Raw genomic sequence first — 17,216 nt, 5'->3', positions numbered from 1 at the left:
CCAGGTAAGGAAATGCCTCACAAGCTCTGCCCCTCTCTGAGGAAGTGTAATGGCTAGAAAAGAATCAAAAAATCATTCTCTGCAGCTTCCAGGGCAGTGACTGAAAGAAACTTCTGTGACCCTCACATCCATTCCATACTTGAGCAGGTCAGAAGATTCAGGTAGCAAAGTAATTCTCGATGTGAAGGTGATCTCTACCCTCATCTTTCTTGCCAAGCAGATGGGAGGTAGTCACTGTGCCGTGTGTCTGCATCCAGCCCTGTGAAGAGCCTCCCAGATTCACAGCACTCCTTACTCTAGAGCAGATCTCAGTTCCACTGGGAGTGGGCTTTGCATGCAGAAAGGAAGGATTTGGTAATCTTGAGAGGGTGGTGTGAGGACAGCATGCATTAATGATGACCCTGAGGCTGAGGAGCAGAACACCATTAGCCCGTCAAAAAAAGCAGGCAATATGTAAGTGACAGTAACATAAGAGAAGAACATCTTTTTATTTCCCTAGTGGTAGTTTCCCATAACAGTTCCTTGTTATGTTCTTCCTTCTTTTCTTCCAGGATTCATTTTATACATCTCAGTCCTGAAGAAAGAGAAGTACACACAAGAATTAATTTAGCACAATATAAGATTCATTAACAGTAAATAGAGGAGAAAGAAGCTGAAGATTCTTTGAACTGTCTTAAGGTTTCCTGAAGAGCATCTGATTGTGTGTTTGTGGTTGTATGTCTAATTTCTTTTATAGTTGAAAATCCCGTGCAACTCTCAGTGATCCCAGTAACAGCTACTAGAACATAATACTTTTATCTGCAGGGGTTGTACTGAGTTTTAGCTCCAGTTTTGAATTACAGAAAAATATAGGAGGAGAAAATACTGATTGTTCTCATATAAAATGTGTTGTAGCTGCATGGTTACATATGACAGTCTTCACATACACGGCACAATCCTTCTCTACCCACACAAACTGGCAATGCTAATAATAGCCATGCAGGATTGTTGATGACAATTCCAGTATATGGCAATCAATGTTAAGCTCTTTTCTTAAGGACTCATAATGGTGGAGAGGTTTTCCAAACTTTACACTTCAGCAGTCTGCCTGCTTTCAGCTTCTATTTTCTTGATGCACTCTTTGTCAATTCTGAGTCTGCTCTCAGTTGGGAAAACTGAGGACAACCTTACTAAATTCCAGCTTCATCTGAACATTTTGGTAAGAAACTGTATTTAAAAAAAAAAATGAAGGTAAATAAATGGAGTTTTTTATAAAACTATTCTCTGGTGGGGGTCTGGGAGGATTGCTAAGCAGTGGAGGTAAGCTCTCTCACTGGTAGCAGGGAGAAATACCAATTTCCTACAAGACTGGCAGTGGGTCTTCACAGTTCCCTGCGTGGTCTGCCCCTGGCAACAGCTGCAGTGTGGGAATGAAGAAGGTCCTTCAAACCAACCAAGCAACCAAACTGCTTGCACTATCCATAGCCAGTGGCTGGCCCTTGCAGGACTGCGAGAGGGACAGTTCCCCCTTCTGACTGTGGTGGAGGTGCCTGGGGAATCAGTTGGGTATTGTGTCACTGGTAGAGCACCATTGCCTCAGGGGGATTTCTTGTTCTGTTCATCACTGTGTTACCAAGCTTATCCCATGCAAACAGCATTTAAAACAATGTAAGGCATGAACAGGAAACTTTCACCTGTTGTTTGTTTGTATTTAGAGTTACACTTCAGAGCCCAATATGATACTTATAAGTGGAAATATTTACTTTTCTTGTTTATTATTGGCATCCTTATGTTTGTAAACTCTGACAGCTGACACGAGTAAAAGGCAGTCTGTAGGATAGCATATCATACCAGAATCTAGGGGGGAATTCTTCATTTTCTAAAAGCATTGAAATAAAGCCCCAAGATACATAGTGTTTGCACTCTGTCCATTTTAAGTTTCTGTTTTTTTTTTCTCCTGACTTCCTAGCCATTTGTGTTGCTAATTTGTAACAGGAATAATTTGGACTGCTGTGGTGAACTGTGATGGATGATGGCATGTGTCAGAGAGGAGTTGATCTCATTTCAGATGGGAAATGTAGGTTGCCCAGCATAGGATAACTTGAAGTTTTTTGAATTTTCTTATGAAGCTGTAGATAGAGATGTAGTTGAAAGGGCTTAGTGTCTCCTCTCATCAGCCATGAGCAGAAGCCATCAAAAAAGAAAAGCAGATCAGTCTTCACCCATCAGATTTCTGAACGTTGGGAGACTCCAAGGGAAGGCACAGGCCCTTCATAAGAGGGTAGCAGCTGCAGCAGACAATGGGTAGAGATAAAGGGAAAACAGCCGTCCACAATGCTGTGAGGTATAGAAAAAAACGCATGCATATAATCCATCATACTTTGATCTGTATACACTTTCAGAATACTTTGAGTCGTGTACACCAGGACATCTGCCAAGGGGGAGAGAAAAGGCCATGTGCTGCTTCAGAACGCTACAAACATTTATTTACAATTTCATGTTGTTGTTCTCACAAGTTACGTTATATACTCCTTACAGAATTTGTTAACTCTCAAGTTGGATGACAAAGATCTCGCTGTCAAGGGGTCTGCATGAGACATTATCCAGCATTTGATTTTTCAACATCGAGGGCAAGGAGTGCTCCAATAGACATTCTAGATCTGAACCGCATCTTTTTCTGGCTACTTTTTGAAGGCATTTCAGCTTTGTTACAGCAGGAAAACATCTTCAAAAGTTTCCTGATTTACCATTCTATCTTGAGAACAAAGGGAGAAATTTATAGATCAAACAGTTAAAAATAGACTGAAAAGACAGCAGACGCTGTTGATTTAGTGAAGAATTCAGAACCTTACATTTGGTGGATATATTGTTTGCTGATACCACAGTTTTAATAACCTACACCCAAGCTGTGCATATTATTAAGCTTTTTTTTTTTTAAATCTCCGTTTTCGTGTGACAAGTACAAACAACTGGAGTTTGAATTTGCTTGCTTTATGTTTTGTCATCAGAAATATTAATGATGATGATGTCTGAGGTTTATTTTTATCTCAGTTGTACTTAATTGTCACAAATGTATGCTGAGAGGTGGGAGGAGCGTAATGCATCTGGGTGTGATACTTTAAGCCTTGAACAAACGCAGTCTTGACCAAGGAAGAGTTACTCACCCTAAACTTCAGTGTGCAGTTGCGTGAGCATTCACATAATGCTTCCCTTCTTCTGTTCAGGGTTCAGGACTCTCAGCATGCACAATTATTACTTCATACTGTTTGCTAACAGTAAAAGTGCAAATAGCTAAATGCCGAACTTAAATTCTGGATGGAGAGCTGTCCCCTCTCTTTTTTCCCTTTGATTTCCCCACAATATTTCCCTGAGCTGTTAGGGCTGAATAGGGCCAAATATGCTTTTTCTTCTTCGTCTCTTAATTCTTTTTATGAACTGTCTGAGTAGATTAATAGTGTGTGATGAAAACTAGAGAGTGAGGAAATACTGCTCCTGCAGTGCTCTTTTCCCAGGAAAGGGGAACTGATCTCGTTCATTCATAAGGACAGATATTTCACTGGGTATGTAAGGTTTCGTTTCTTTGATTCTTCCTGTTCAGTTCATTATTTCAGAGTAGCTGTGTGAAATTTGTTTACTTAACAAACTGTCTAAAGTGAACATATCCTTTACTTACCTATCTCTTCCTAGTGTGATCCTGCTGCCTGTTTTCAACCAAATGTAATTCAGAGTTTCAAGATCCTCAAGACGTTAAATTTATATGCTTTTTTTAAAGACAGTGTATCAGATGAAAGAAAGATGGATTGCTAGCTCTCCAGCAAAGGAATGAAGTTAGTCCCTATTAGATGCTGGAGAATTTCCTCATGTTCTCAGCCAGGGAGCTTGTCCCCTGCCAGAAGCTGAGACCAGCTGCACAGGGAGCAGGTCCTGATATTTCAGTACTAACCTGAAATGCGAAGGTCTTTTGAGGAGGACTCCTCTCTTTGACCATGAAAATGGATATTCCCCCACCTTTACTCTTGTTTCTAAACCATCTTGCAAATTGCATGTTATGCAATCACACAGTTTTACATCCCTGGGAGGATCAGGCTGAGCATACTCTTTGTTTAATGTGTTAAGCAGCCTTTTGTTTTATTTCATGTTTTAAAGAAATCACAAGTTACCCTGGAATAGTAACTTAGATGCTCTAATGGTGATTATTATTAGAGAAAGAAGTTATTTCTTCTTTCTAAAATGTGGTTTGCCTCTGTGGTAGTATTAATTAGTATTTTCTAGTAGCTGTAGGTTAGCTTTGTAGTGTAATTGCTTGTAAATAAAGATAGAGCATACTGGGTTAGGTGCTCAGCGTTACTATTAAACTGTGAGTCAACTTGTCACATCAGAGAGGAGATATTCTTTTGGTACTGGTTCTCTATCATTTCACTCACCTGCGGTTTTGAGGAAGTGCTGTTTAACGGTCTGTTGGCCAGGTAAGACACTTGTACAGCTCTCCAGCTATTCAAGGTGATGGGTGCCTTTCCAATTCAGTCAGCCATAGGATACATGCTCACTAAAATTTACTGCTTTCTGCTCAGTCATGGGGAAGCCAGTTTTACACAGCCAGCTGTTTGGCTGCCCCTGAGTGCTCAGGAACATGTTCTTGATAATTCTGTTTGTCTCCATACCCTAGCTGCATGCTCTGTTTAAGTTATTTTATCTTCACTTGGCTCCGTATGATCAAATATATACAGGATGTGGCCTTCATACACCAGAAGATAAAGGATTCATCAGAGCATGAAGAAATGTCCTAGCTACATCTTGTTAAAAAAGCATGTTTGTGTGCGCACGCATTGGTTATGTAACTGCCCTCAATGTGCAGCACAGCTACAAGCTGCCATCCTGCAAGGCGTTGTTTAGCAAAGCATATCTGCCTATTTACAGTCTCACTTGAAGAAAAGTATTACATCGATTGGAGGAACAATTTGTGTAGAGGAAATTAGTGATGTAACTGTGACGCGAAGGTCCTCAAGAGGCTATCAGAGATTGCTGACAGAAATAAATGGCACTGACATCTTGTTGGTTTTGAATTACACCTGCAGATGTATTTTTTATTATTTATTTTTCATGAATTCTAATTGACCAATGAAGTTTTGAGGTATTAATCCCTATCACTAAATATTCAGAAACAACTGTAGCTAAAGTAAATTGCTGGGGTTTAGAGAGTAAAATTGATGATATTTAACTCCTATACAAAAACTGAGGCACAGTCAGGATGTCTCATTTGAACTTCAACCACAATTTGAACATTTGCCTCGATAATATAAAGGTTGTAGTCTCAGACCAGTAATTCACATGTGTGGAAAAGAACAGCTTCCTTTTGCTTGCATGCTCCCAGGGAAACAAAACTGTTTTACCCTTTAACAAAGTGTGCATAGTTCATTCTGTGAGCAAAACTGATCATGGAGGTCCTGAAAGACGGGTAGATGAATATTTGTTTTCATGTGTTGTTTTGTGTTTTTTTTCTTTCACAGAATGATATCACACCATTGCATGTTGCATCGAAGAGGGGAAATGCAAATATGGTCAAACTCCTACTTGATCGAGGAGCTAAAATTGATGCCAAAACAAGGGTAAGCTTCAGTGTGAATGCTGTAAGTGACTGTATGGAGTTCTTGCCTCTGACCTGTTAGCTGCTGTACAGCTTAAATCATTTGTCTTCCTGGCAGGCTACCAAAACCGTAATGCATTTCTTTTTTGTAAAAACGATTTCAGTAGGATGCTAAGAATTTACGTCTCTTAAAACTCTGTGTGAAATACCATGCATGGCAAAGCTCAGACTCAACTACTTTCCATGTTCTCAGAGCATTTAATTAGATGCTGCTATGAGCTAGTTGCGATTAGATGTGAATACACTAAAAGCCAAGAATTCAGTTCAGATCTTTCAGAATTTGAATATTAAAAGAGTAACGTTCAACTGCAGCGTGGTTGCCTTTCTTTCACCCACAGGGCAGTGTCACAGAGCACAGTACTGCTGATGAGTCTCACCTCCCTCTTGCAGGGCTGTGCAGCAGCTCAGCCTCTGCCTGACTCAGTGCTTAGCTGCTGCCTTGGATTTGTCACCAAATGGGCCAGGTGTAGTGATGGTTTCCAGCAGGTTGACACCTGACTCGAGTCACTGAGTGTCCTGGAAGGTCAATGCAGGTGGTTATACCTAATTGTTGTTGTTAAAATCCAATCTAATTAGTTTAGGAGTGTTTTATTTACACACAGTGGTCTAAAGAAAAGGAAAGGTTCCGAAGTTTGGAGGTAAACCCAGAACAAGTGCTCTGGGCTGTCACAGCAGTCTTTGCAACATGCTCCTGTGCATGGGGGGAAATCTTCAATTGTGACACTAATTTTTTGACAATTTTCAGTTCCTCAAAATATTAGCTTGTCACCTATCCATCTTCCATTTTTAGTTATTCTGTATAATTTCCACCAGAAAAAAACTCTGAACAAATAAAAAATATAAAAAATATATAAAAAATATATAAAAATATTATAAAAAAAATATAAAAAAATATAAAAAATATATTTAAAAAATACCTTTTCTGCATTTGTTACTGTATCCACAGGTTTCTGTTTGGTTTTCCAGTGTTTCAGCAGTCTCTAAGATATCCTCTGGTGTTTGTTGAGGCATGTTTTTTTTTTTTTTTTTTGTTAATTTCTGTCAAATTTAGAAACTGGGTCAACTTACTTTCTCTTCACTCTGTCCGTGCATTTTTTATTGATTGTTTTTTTCCATTTTAGCTTATGAAGTCATTCATGATTTCCTTGTAAAATGTGTGGTGTTTTTTTTTTCTAATTGGGGGATATGGAAGAGATGATTTGTCATGGGTAACATGGAAAGTGGGTTCTTCTTGTGCTTGGCACTAGCAGAGGCACAGTATCTCGAGAGGGTTTACAGAGCAGCTTGCATAAAGTCTTCAGTCCTATGCACAGTATGATGAAACTAGCATGCATAGAATTGGAGTCTTTACAGCATCCCAAAGAAGCCTGTACTCTTGTCAGGACATAGTACCCCTTGTCTACAACATCTGTTTTTTCCTTTCATGTTACTTCCCTTTACTTTCTACCTTTGTGTTTCAAAATGACAGTGTATATAGCACTTGACCAGAATTAAACTTCTTTTCCCCACTCTGCAGTCTTTGTCTCGCACCTGATTTTTTGCTTTGTTAGCTTCTTAGAAGCACTTTGCTACCTCTCAGGGGTAGGATTGCCTCCTGGGTTTGTTTTGCATGCAGGCATGTGGCTGTTGTTCTGAGCAGCCGCCTCCTCTCTTCCTCTCTCTTTCTTCCTCCTTAAAAAAAAAAAAAAAAAAAAAAAGGCAGTTGTACTTGAGACATTTTTCAAACACTTCCATCCTTAACCATTCAATGATTCTGATTGATCTGTTCTGGACTAAAATACCAGCCTCCTATGTGGCACACTGGGGCTGCCAGGTTGAGGGGGCAAGTTTGCCTCTCCTGTCACATCCTGGACTCGGCTCACCTTGTGTTGGGGTGGGCCACGTTTTGGTGATGTGGCAGATGTGCATTTGGTCACAGCAGGGAGGAAGGGACCTGGCAAGGGAATCTTTGCGTCCTCTCTGCAAGAACTTACGTGGCCCACTGCAGCCAAAATGTTGGGACCAGGACTTTAAATAGTTTGAGTCCAGCTTGTTCTTTTCCTGTAGTTAAAAAAACTCCTGATATGTTTCATTTTTCTGTATCACAGACCCCAGGGTCAGATACTAGGATAATTTCTGTAACTAAAAATACAGGCTGCAACGGAAACAGGATCCAGGAAGAGGGCAGAAGCATTAACAGCTCTGGAGTCTGGCAGAGCTTCCCAGTGAGGCAAAAGGCAATGGATGAGTGTGCTTCATGAAGGTTTTGTTGGTTTTAGTTTTTGTTGTAGTTTTTGTTTGGTTGTGGTTTTTTGTTTGTTTTGGTAGTTTTTCTTTTTTCTTGTCTAACTTCCCCAGACACTGCCTGTTTCTCCAAACACCCCTTCTCCCTATAAATCAGAAAGGATTTGCATAACTTCTCCTGCTTGTGTGTCACTCATCATTGCACTTGTCTGACATTACCAGAGGCATCATTTTCTGCCAGTTAGTGACTAAGTGGAAGTTTAGCTCCCAGCGTCACTGACTCATCCTGGCAAGGGTTTACCAGCCCCTGGTCTGGGCAGTAAGTGGCTCTACCAAGGAGACTTGGAGAGGCAACAGCATCGCTGGAGTAGATCAAAACGGATTTATGAATCAGTACAAGAAGGAAGAGAGGTCTCAGAGTAATGTGGTGTTAAAGTTAAAAAGAATATTGTTTCAGGAGTGTCTGCCTGGCTGTCGTATTCAATACCAAAAATTAATTGCTGTGAGCCATTATAACACATGTTCCTGTTAAAGCTCTCTTTTTATTCCTACCTGACCCAATGTTGTTTTCTAAGGCAGAACAATTGAGGTATGTCAACTTTGCGGACGTTTCATTTTTTCTTAAGTGCCATCTGTTTTTTTTCAATGTCTTAGACTTAGAACGGTCTTAAAAAAACACGAGATGACAAAAGCTTCAGTCATATCTTTTTGCAACAGTATGACCACTTCTAAACGTATTGGAAGTCAAAGCAGCCAGGGCTGTGTTTTCTGATACTTGTGTCAAGTCACATCTATCAGCGGGATGCCCAGTCTGAGCCCAGCCTGGTAGTGCTCTGCAAGGGTAGGGGCATGTGCTGAATACACACACAACTTGAAAAATAGATGTGATTTGCATGTGAAAATAAGTGAGGATTCTGTTAGCAGATTTTTAAATGCAGGTGAGACCTCTCCAGGAATTTTAAACGAAGCAGAATTCTGTAGCTTTTTTTTTCTGCTTTAAATAAAATGTGTTGGACACATTTTATTATACTATTTAATATAGATACTATTTAATATAGATGTTGATTATGGAACACAAAATAACTCCTTAAAGATGAATGACAAAGGTTTTGTCCCCACATGAAAGGAGAACAGTTTTTGAAAATTGCTTGTTTCTCTTGCTCAGAGGCAGGAATTCCTAGCCCTTTGTTTCTCCTTCATCATGTAATTCACCTTTACATGAGTATGCAGAAGATACTGTCTTATGTTGTTGACCAAACACAGAGAAGACAAGGATTTGCTACTCTTGGATGGGACAGGTTTAGCTATTCAGCTGTCATTCTGTGATCTGTGCTCGCAATCCATTCTCTGGATGTGGTACTGTAAATGTTCTCCATGTAACATCAGTTTTTATTTTTCTCGAACATATTTTATAGATAAATACACACACAGTCTTTTCTGAGCATTAAGTTAAGTTGGGGTAATCATTTCTTTTCCTTAGTCATCTCCATGAGCATTTGTGTTTGCTTCTGGCAGATGGTCCTGGAAACTGCAGTGCTGAAGTACTGTACAAAAGGTTAACCTAAAGGGCTAAATCCTTATTCTGTTAAAATTACTGTAAAAGACATCTCTGGACTCCAGATTTCTCTGTATTCCTTAGGAGGAGGATTTGATGAGCAGCATAAACATTGTCATGCACCTACAAACTGCAATTAATTCAGATAAGGTGTGAGCATATGAGGTTATTTCCCAAAATATCTATTTTGAGGCTCAGCCATGTTTTTTTCTTTTAGTTCAAACTTACATTGACTTGTTTATTTTTAACCAGCTGCTTATCTTCTGTCTGTCCTTTTTTGTACATGATGTCTAGCAGCTGGCAGTTGGGGGTTTGTACTGAACTCTAAAGTGTACTCCTCAATAACTAACAATGCAAAGTCCTAGCTATGTGCCACTTCAGTCTGCCCAGGGCAACTTTTATCACTCTGTTGTTGTTTGTTTTTTTTTTTTTTTAAATAACATTCAAGCAAAGACCTACTGATGCTTCACATAACATGTTTACTGAATGTTGCCCTAATTACTTTTTCTGTCTTCCAGAAAAGACTTTAAAAATAGTGTAATTAGAGAGCTTGATTAAATTAGCTTGATTTGCTTTGGCTGTCTAATACTGCATATGCCAAAGTGAATTTGTCTGAAGGCAGGCAGTGAGCACATTTTAGCTTGGATTAACAATAAGTCTTCATAATCTTCATTTTACTGATTTTGCAGCTAAATAACAGGCCAGTACTCATATCTGCATGAGAATGTGCGGGATACACTCTTTTAAGATGCCTCTGATCATACATAAGCTGCTCCAGAAAAGCTACATATAGTAAGATATAAAATAATGACAAGAATAACACTGACTTGTTAATGTAAGTGCATTTTGCATGTGTAGGCAGAGCAAACCTCCTTTGTTCCCCTGCTGCACTGGGGTCTCTTTGCAATAGTGCGAGTGAAGTGAAGACTTTGGGAGTTTTAGGGCATGGAGGCACCATGCGATGCAGAGCCCTGCTAGGCTGAAGCACCTGCTCAGAGGCTCACTAAGCAGCTATGGGGATGATAAACCCTGGAGGCAGCAGTAGTTGCCCCGCTGGGGGAAGGATGCCTTCTGCCTCTGACTCAGGGGATTTCGCTCGAAGTCTGCCAAGCTCTTGCTGAGTATTGGCCTCACAGGAAACTTTTTACTGGGTGCTTGCGCTTCATTTCATCACTTACACACTGGGTTAAAGCTGCTGCTCACTGGTGCGAGCGCTGTGGTACTGGATTTGTGCTGACGGCCCAGTGGATCCTGTCATGCAGGGGAGCTCCTGGGTGGGCATTAACGGGGAAGGAGCCCTGAGGGGGACAGGGAGGCTGGTCTGTGCCAAACCACACTGCTCAGGGGTCCTTACAGCCACATGTAGGGGCAGGGAAACAGCAGCTAGGAGGCCCAGTGACCTGCACCAGCATCTGCTAAACTCAAGCCATTTGTGACCTCCATGCAAGTCTCAACAGGAACCAGAGATAGGAATTGTATTGCACTTATTTGGGGGATGGGGACCTTTGAAATAAAAGCTAAAGAAAGAGCTGCGGTCCCAGAGACAGTTTGTGCAATGTTTATGGGAAGCCTGTGTCTAAGCAGAATTCTTCCTATTGTCCTCCTGGCTTTTGCTGGAGCTGCTCTCGGGCTCTCTGGAGGGCTAGATAATACAGATGATATGATTTATTATGTCAGCACATACTTAGAGAGTCCTTAATCTGCAGATTATTGTCATAATCGTTTGTAATGGTTTTTCTGAGCCATTGCAGACTATCATATTAAGGCAAGTTTGTTTCCTAATCCACGTGATAGATTTTATGCTTCACATGGTATAGTTTATATCAACAGTAAATAAGCAACGAGAAAATCTCCTGACATAATCAGTAGAGTCTTGCTGAGTTCAGAGCAGTCTCTTCTAATCTCAGATTCTTTTCTTTTTTTAAAACAAAATTGTATCTCTTTCTCATCTGTTTGTTTGCCTCTTCATTTCTTTGCTTGCTTTTAGGGACGTATAGCAATTGACCATGCCAGGTGAATAGAGGGTTCCTTTTTAAATTCCAAAAAAACCTCCTTTGCAGCCAAGTGAGCTGTCTTGAAGTGTATTTGCTTTTTATGGTGGGAGTCCTGACATTCTCATAAAAATAGCTTTAGATGTGCTGTCCCAACAAGAACCTACAATGCATTGTAATGTTGTGTCATGCCGTGTGATGCACCTGCTGGTGGTGACTGCTGCAAAGACCAGAACGAACTCTAGCTGGCCGAGCATGATGTCCTGCCACCTCCTGGGCCCCAGTAACCTTGCCAGCCACAGGAAGGAGCCAGAGGGATGGCACCATGAGAGGGCTGGGGCTCGGTGCCCTGGGGAGCACTGAGGTAGCTCTGAGGGGTCTGTTCCAGCCTGTGAAGATGAGCAAACGTGTTTCGTTCTCTGTGAGCTTGGTGTATACTACCCCTGGCACGTTTGTTTGAATGAATTGTGGGGGGTCATAAAATGTGAAACATGTAAGAACATGGTGAGTCAAACTGTGTTTGTCTGGTGTGAACAAATGGCTCCCTCAGTCCTAATCAAGTTAAGTCTGAACCAAGAATCTTTCCTTCACCTACATCAGAATCCTATGCCTTCATTTAAGTGGAAAAACATGCACAGTGAGGGCCACATGATATTTAAATGAGAATAGCAGGAAAAATAAATCACAACAATTACAGGCTGCTATGTTTCAAAGGTTATTAGGAGAGGGCAATGTAGAAGCAGAAGAGCTTGAGGCTCAGAATCAGTACCTCCATCTCCCCAGCGAGCTGCACTTTATGAGTCTTAAACTGATAATCTACCAGAGAGTAATGGATTAGGAAGTATCAAGGAAGAATATTGCAATTATGCATGGCAAAAATGGGTCTAAGGAGGTAAACTGGGACTACTTGTTACCATACAGAGAGGGTGTGTGTGTTCATGAATTAACATGCACAGGATGTATGAAAAGAAATTTTAGATAATACTTTTTATTAAAACGTTGTAAAATACTTTAGACAACATAAAATACTTTTAAGAGTGCTGAGAGGCACTGGAGAGAGCCCCCTTCCTTTATGGCCTGTGTTTGGAAAATTAATATTTATCTTGCTGCTTTATTCATTTCAGTCTTTGTTATAAGGGCTTCTCCTCTGACATGTTTGATGAAAATACAATGTAGTTCCTGTCTGACAGTAGCTCCCGTGTATTTGTTTTGCTTGTAACAAAAGAAGTGCTTGTTGTTACTAATTCCAAAACCACAAATTTTTCTTCCTATTTTTTTTCAAAGCCACGACTTCCCTATTTGCAACAAACCATTATGTCATATAGTGTTTGAAGAACTCCATGTGACTTTACTCACAGTTGCTGAAGATGTGTGCTATCTTTCGTCATAGCACTCATGTAAAACAGGATATGGGAGTATTGTAAACAGGGTACAAATCAAAGAATAAATTAATTTGAAGTAACTTGGTTAAAAACTATAATAAGCATTGAGAGTAGACTGTGACTAGACCCTATTCAGCTGGAATTCACATGATTATGGTCTGCAGTACAAGAAACAGGAGTTAATCCAGCATACTTTTACCACCTGGAGTTAAGATGGTTTACTCATCTGCTGTACACCTGTCAAAATCAATGTAATAAAATCAAACTAAATAAGAAAGATTTTTTTTCCCTCCGATATCGCTATCATCCCTTCACTTTGATTCATACTGACAAATGAAATACCCATTTTTCTTAAAGTCATGCAGGCAAAAAGTACCTGATGTACAATTTCGTCTTTTTCTTGTATGTGCATTTACCACTTCAATGTATGTAAAGTGAGGGCCTGGAAGCAGCCCATTGCTTGAGCACCAATGTGATATGACTATTTACCTGTTTATAAAATCAGCCAAAATGTACTTTGTCTATTTGTAGGAACAGGTTTAGCTGTTCAGATATGCAAGATCAGCATCCTGCAGGGATTAATTACTTTCTTTAGATGTTGTAGGTTTTTATAAAAGTGCAAAAAGTCTTCCTGTGCCTAAAACTAATAGGTTATAATGTTTGTGTCCCACAGGATGGGTTGACTCCCCTCCACTGTGGAGCAAGAAGTGGCCATGAACAAGTTGTAGAAATGCTGCTGGATCGTGGTGCCCCTATTCTTTCCAAAACCAAGGTAACTGATACTGTTCTCTTCTCTGCTAGGATAATCCTTGTACTTTTTTCAAAAAATGTAATTCTGCATGTTTTTGATATTTAAGGGCTTGACAATAACTTTCCTCTTTCATAACTATTTAAAGTAACTGTGTGGGAGGTCTCCAGAGTGGATGCCGTATGTAGTGGTTGTCTGCATATCTAAAATATGTTAAATCAAGATACACAATAAAAGGCTTCTCTGCCAACCAAAAAGGCATGTATGGTAACACTATGGCTCAGAATTTCAGTAGCTAGAAAATCTCTGTACCCTGAATAAATACATGATGATTACAACGTATCTTCAGCTTGCACCAAATTACCCTAGAGGTAGAGTAGAGATAAGAGATAAAAATAGAGTAATGTCTCTTTGCAGGAGACAGCTCGTATTTCCTTAGGAGTTAGACTGATAACCAGTTTCTCCACTTCTTATCTCTCTGCAGTTTATCACACAAAGTTTTACATGGAAATTGCAAATCACCTGCACTAGGGTGTGCAGATTGCTTCAGAGCCAAGGGCTGGCATTAAAGCACATTCTTCCCAGAACTCTTCTGGTGGTGGTCTGTGCTGCACAGTTATTGCTGGCTTTAAATCTCAGTGCAGCAGCCTTGTTCGTAGCACAACACAATCCGTGACTTTCCCATCCAGGTCTGACAGTTGGATTGTGCAGTTTGCTGAGGTTCTTTCCCAAGATACTTTCTACCACATTTTTCCTCCCAGGCTGTAAGCCATGTATATTTCAACGTGTCTTGTTTCCTTCTGTTATTTTTTTTTCTATTCTGTCATCTTGTCCTATTCTGTCTCAGTGCCCTTCTATATTCTGCTGTTCTCCTCCCTCTTCTTTCTTTCTTTTTTTCCCCTCACTGGAATATATTTAGCATGTGTTTGGGGAGGTTGACACCAGCTTTTCTCTGCTCAGTGAGTCACTGGCAAGTGCTGTCATGGGTAATCTGACAGACAGGACCCACCCATCCTCTGCATGCGGAGTTTCCTTGGGCTCCCAGAGCCCTGACTTGCAACCTCCGCAAGCAGAGGGAGACAGCAAGGGGCTGTCCAGGAGCAGCCTGGGGCACGTCTCCGTGCCACTACCATGCTCAGAGCCTAGAGCTCATACTCGAGGCAGTCAGGCTCTTCCACACTCTCTGGTAGATCAATTAATTACTTAAAGGAGAAAACGTAAAGCCCATTGCTCTAGTTTTCACCTTCTTAAATGAGACCCTCTCCTAAGGAACTATGTTTCTTCACTATGCAGATTTTGTGCTGACAGGTGTTATTCTGAAGCTTAACCTGCCGTTCAGGGCCTGTGGGTTTTGAATTTGTTCCTCATCCTGGGGAGTTTCACACAGCTTGGCCCAGAGTTCACTAGCCAAAATTAGACAGATGAGAACATAGGATGGTGGGTTGGAAATAGCACAAGGCTGGAAGGTGCACTTTGGGTGTTGACCTGCAGAAGCTTGCGTGAACATCTACAGCAAAATGGGAGCTCCTCTTTGGAGGAGGGAAAAATATGTATTAAAAAGTGAGCAGAAGAAAGTGTGGAGCTTCCCGAGTTTCCCTCTGATATGTTAATTCTGCTGTTTTCAGAAGGTATGCTAAGAAGTAGAGGTACCTCTGAATGACATTAATGAAGCCATTCATTTGGCACTAAGCTGTGGTACAGTTCTCTGGAAAAATACATGGCTCCATTCTCTTCAAATGAAGTCATATATTATTGGCAATAGGACATATCCTTGAAAGAATTTTAACTTTTCAAAGTTTTCCTCTGTTATATGAAACTATTTAAAAAGAATACAGACTGCGGTTCGATAGCTATTTCCTGTTAAAGAGTATTTAGGGTAACAATGGCCCTTTTCCACACTGGAATAACCTTAGATTTATTTTCAGGGGTGTCAGTGACCTAATTGGTTATCTAAGTTTTCTAAGAAGAAAAGGAACTTGAATTGTAGTCATGAATATGCCAATGATTTGCCGTGGAAGCTATGACATCTCTTGTATCAGTTTCTGTCTTTTCTCATTACTGTTTTTGTCAGCTTATTTGGCTCTTTTCCTTTTTCTTTTTATTTTACATCAGAATTAATGACTTTCGTTGATTAAAATCTGTAGACACAGCTATCAAATAAGCTATGTATCACAGATTTTGTCTTTGCGAAGTCAGGCATTTGATGCTCTGCTTAATCTCTGTGGTCATGTTCTGATTTTTATTTAAGGTATCATATGGCCATCAATCTCTTTGAATCCTTTTAAACTTCACCTTTTAATATTTTCTTGGCAATCTGCATGAAAACAGTAATAAACTAATTATATAGTAGCTCCATCTCGTAATACCAAATCACTTCTTACAAACATGGGTGGATTGTCTCACGACATGGATATGGTACAGGAGAACGTTGTTGTACATAATATTTTTATTTTATTACTGGGAAGTTGAAGGCATTCAAATTTTACCTAGCTTGTTTAAGATCGCAGTATACCTTTATCTACAACAGAATTAAGAGCAAGCCTGTTTTAGATTGTAAGAAAAGACAGTAATCCTTTGTCTTCATCAACTTCTTTACCATCTGGTTCTGTCTCATGCTGTTCTGCAAAAAATCTAGCTATTTTTGCATACACAACAAATTTTTGTCAAGCATCTTCTTGATTTTCTGGAATGGATGTGTGACTGCTCTCTTTCTTCCCTTCTTTTTCAACACTGTCAGCCTCCATCATATAAGTCTCCTGTGAGGGAGCACCATGTCATCATCTTAATTTCGTACTCTATTAGTAAGTGTGGTTTACTGGCCGTTGTTAAATGAATGACACTTTTCACCTGGAGGTTTCTCCCGATGGTGGAACAGAATGATGTATAAACTTTCATGATATTTTGCTGTCACCTAAAAAGCATTATCAGTTCATAAACTGTTACAAGGAGGGCTTGGTGATTGTGGGAAATGAATGATTTATTTTAATTCCGCTATTTAACTAGAAGACAGAGAAAATATTTAAAATTCAATGCTTGTATCCAGCTTCCACGTATATAATTACTGTAGTAGCCTTTGGGCATGGGAGAGAGGCTTACCCAGGCCAACATAAATCACAAGTGAGATGCTCATGAGATAATTGTATTTGAAAGATAAAGCTGTGTCCAAGAATCTCCGCTTTTCAGCACTGAATGTAAACTGCTTTCAAATTATGACAGTATTAGCCTGTTTGTTTTTATCATCCTTCTTCCATTTCACTTTAAAAAATTATTTCACTCTTTGTATTTCCCCCTTATTTTTGAGTGCTTGTTATGCTATTATCCTGGTGTGTGGGAGAGGAAAGAAATCATCTGTTTCAGGTAGCCTGAGATCTCAGCTGGTTTTACAATGCCAGTTTGCCTTTGCTAACTGTGGTCACATGAGGGCACTGCATCTGAGAGCAAGTTTTTGTTTCTCCATGATGGCAAACAGTGTACTGTCAGTAATTTATAGTTTATATATTATTATGTGTTACCAGAGTAGCTCCTGAATTTGAATTTAATTTTGGCATTGGAAGGACTAAGTAAAAAAGAATACAAATGACAGAAGGTGTGTTGAGGTTTATCTAAGTAAGGTACCTCTGGTAACAGGAACTCTATGATTCAGGCAATATTTTTTAATCTTTGGACACGAAACAGAATCAGTCCTTTGAAGTTC

The 17,216-nt window shown here is 40.0% G+C and overlaps 1 protein-coding gene across 14 annotated transcripts in view; it reads left to right on the top strand.

Annotated features, from left to right (window-relative positions):
- Positions 1-17,216, top strand: part of ANK3 (ankyrin 3) — a 363,472-nt gene that overhangs the window by 235,054 nt on the left and 111,202 nt on the right. For all 14 annotated transcript variants that reach the window (XM_083845292.1, XM_083845284.1, XM_083845291.1 and 11 more), the window contains 2 exons: positions 5,487-5,585; positions 13,448-13,546. In XM_083845292.1, coding sequence (XP_083701418.1) covers positions 5,487-5,585; positions 13,448-13,546 — 198 coding nt within the window. The remainder of the gene's footprint in view (positions 1-5,486; positions 5,586-13,447; positions 13,547-17,216) is intronic.

The sequence above is a fragment of the Anser anser genome (assembly GCF_964211835.1).
Source record: "Anser anser genome assembly, chromosome: 7".
In the NCBI taxonomy this organism is placed as follows: domain Eukaryota; kingdom Metazoa; phylum Chordata; class Aves; order Anseriformes; family Anatidae; genus Anser; species Anser anser.
The sequence above is the reverse complement of the archived record's forward strand: the minus strand, read 5'-3'. Positions and strand labels throughout refer to the sequence as shown.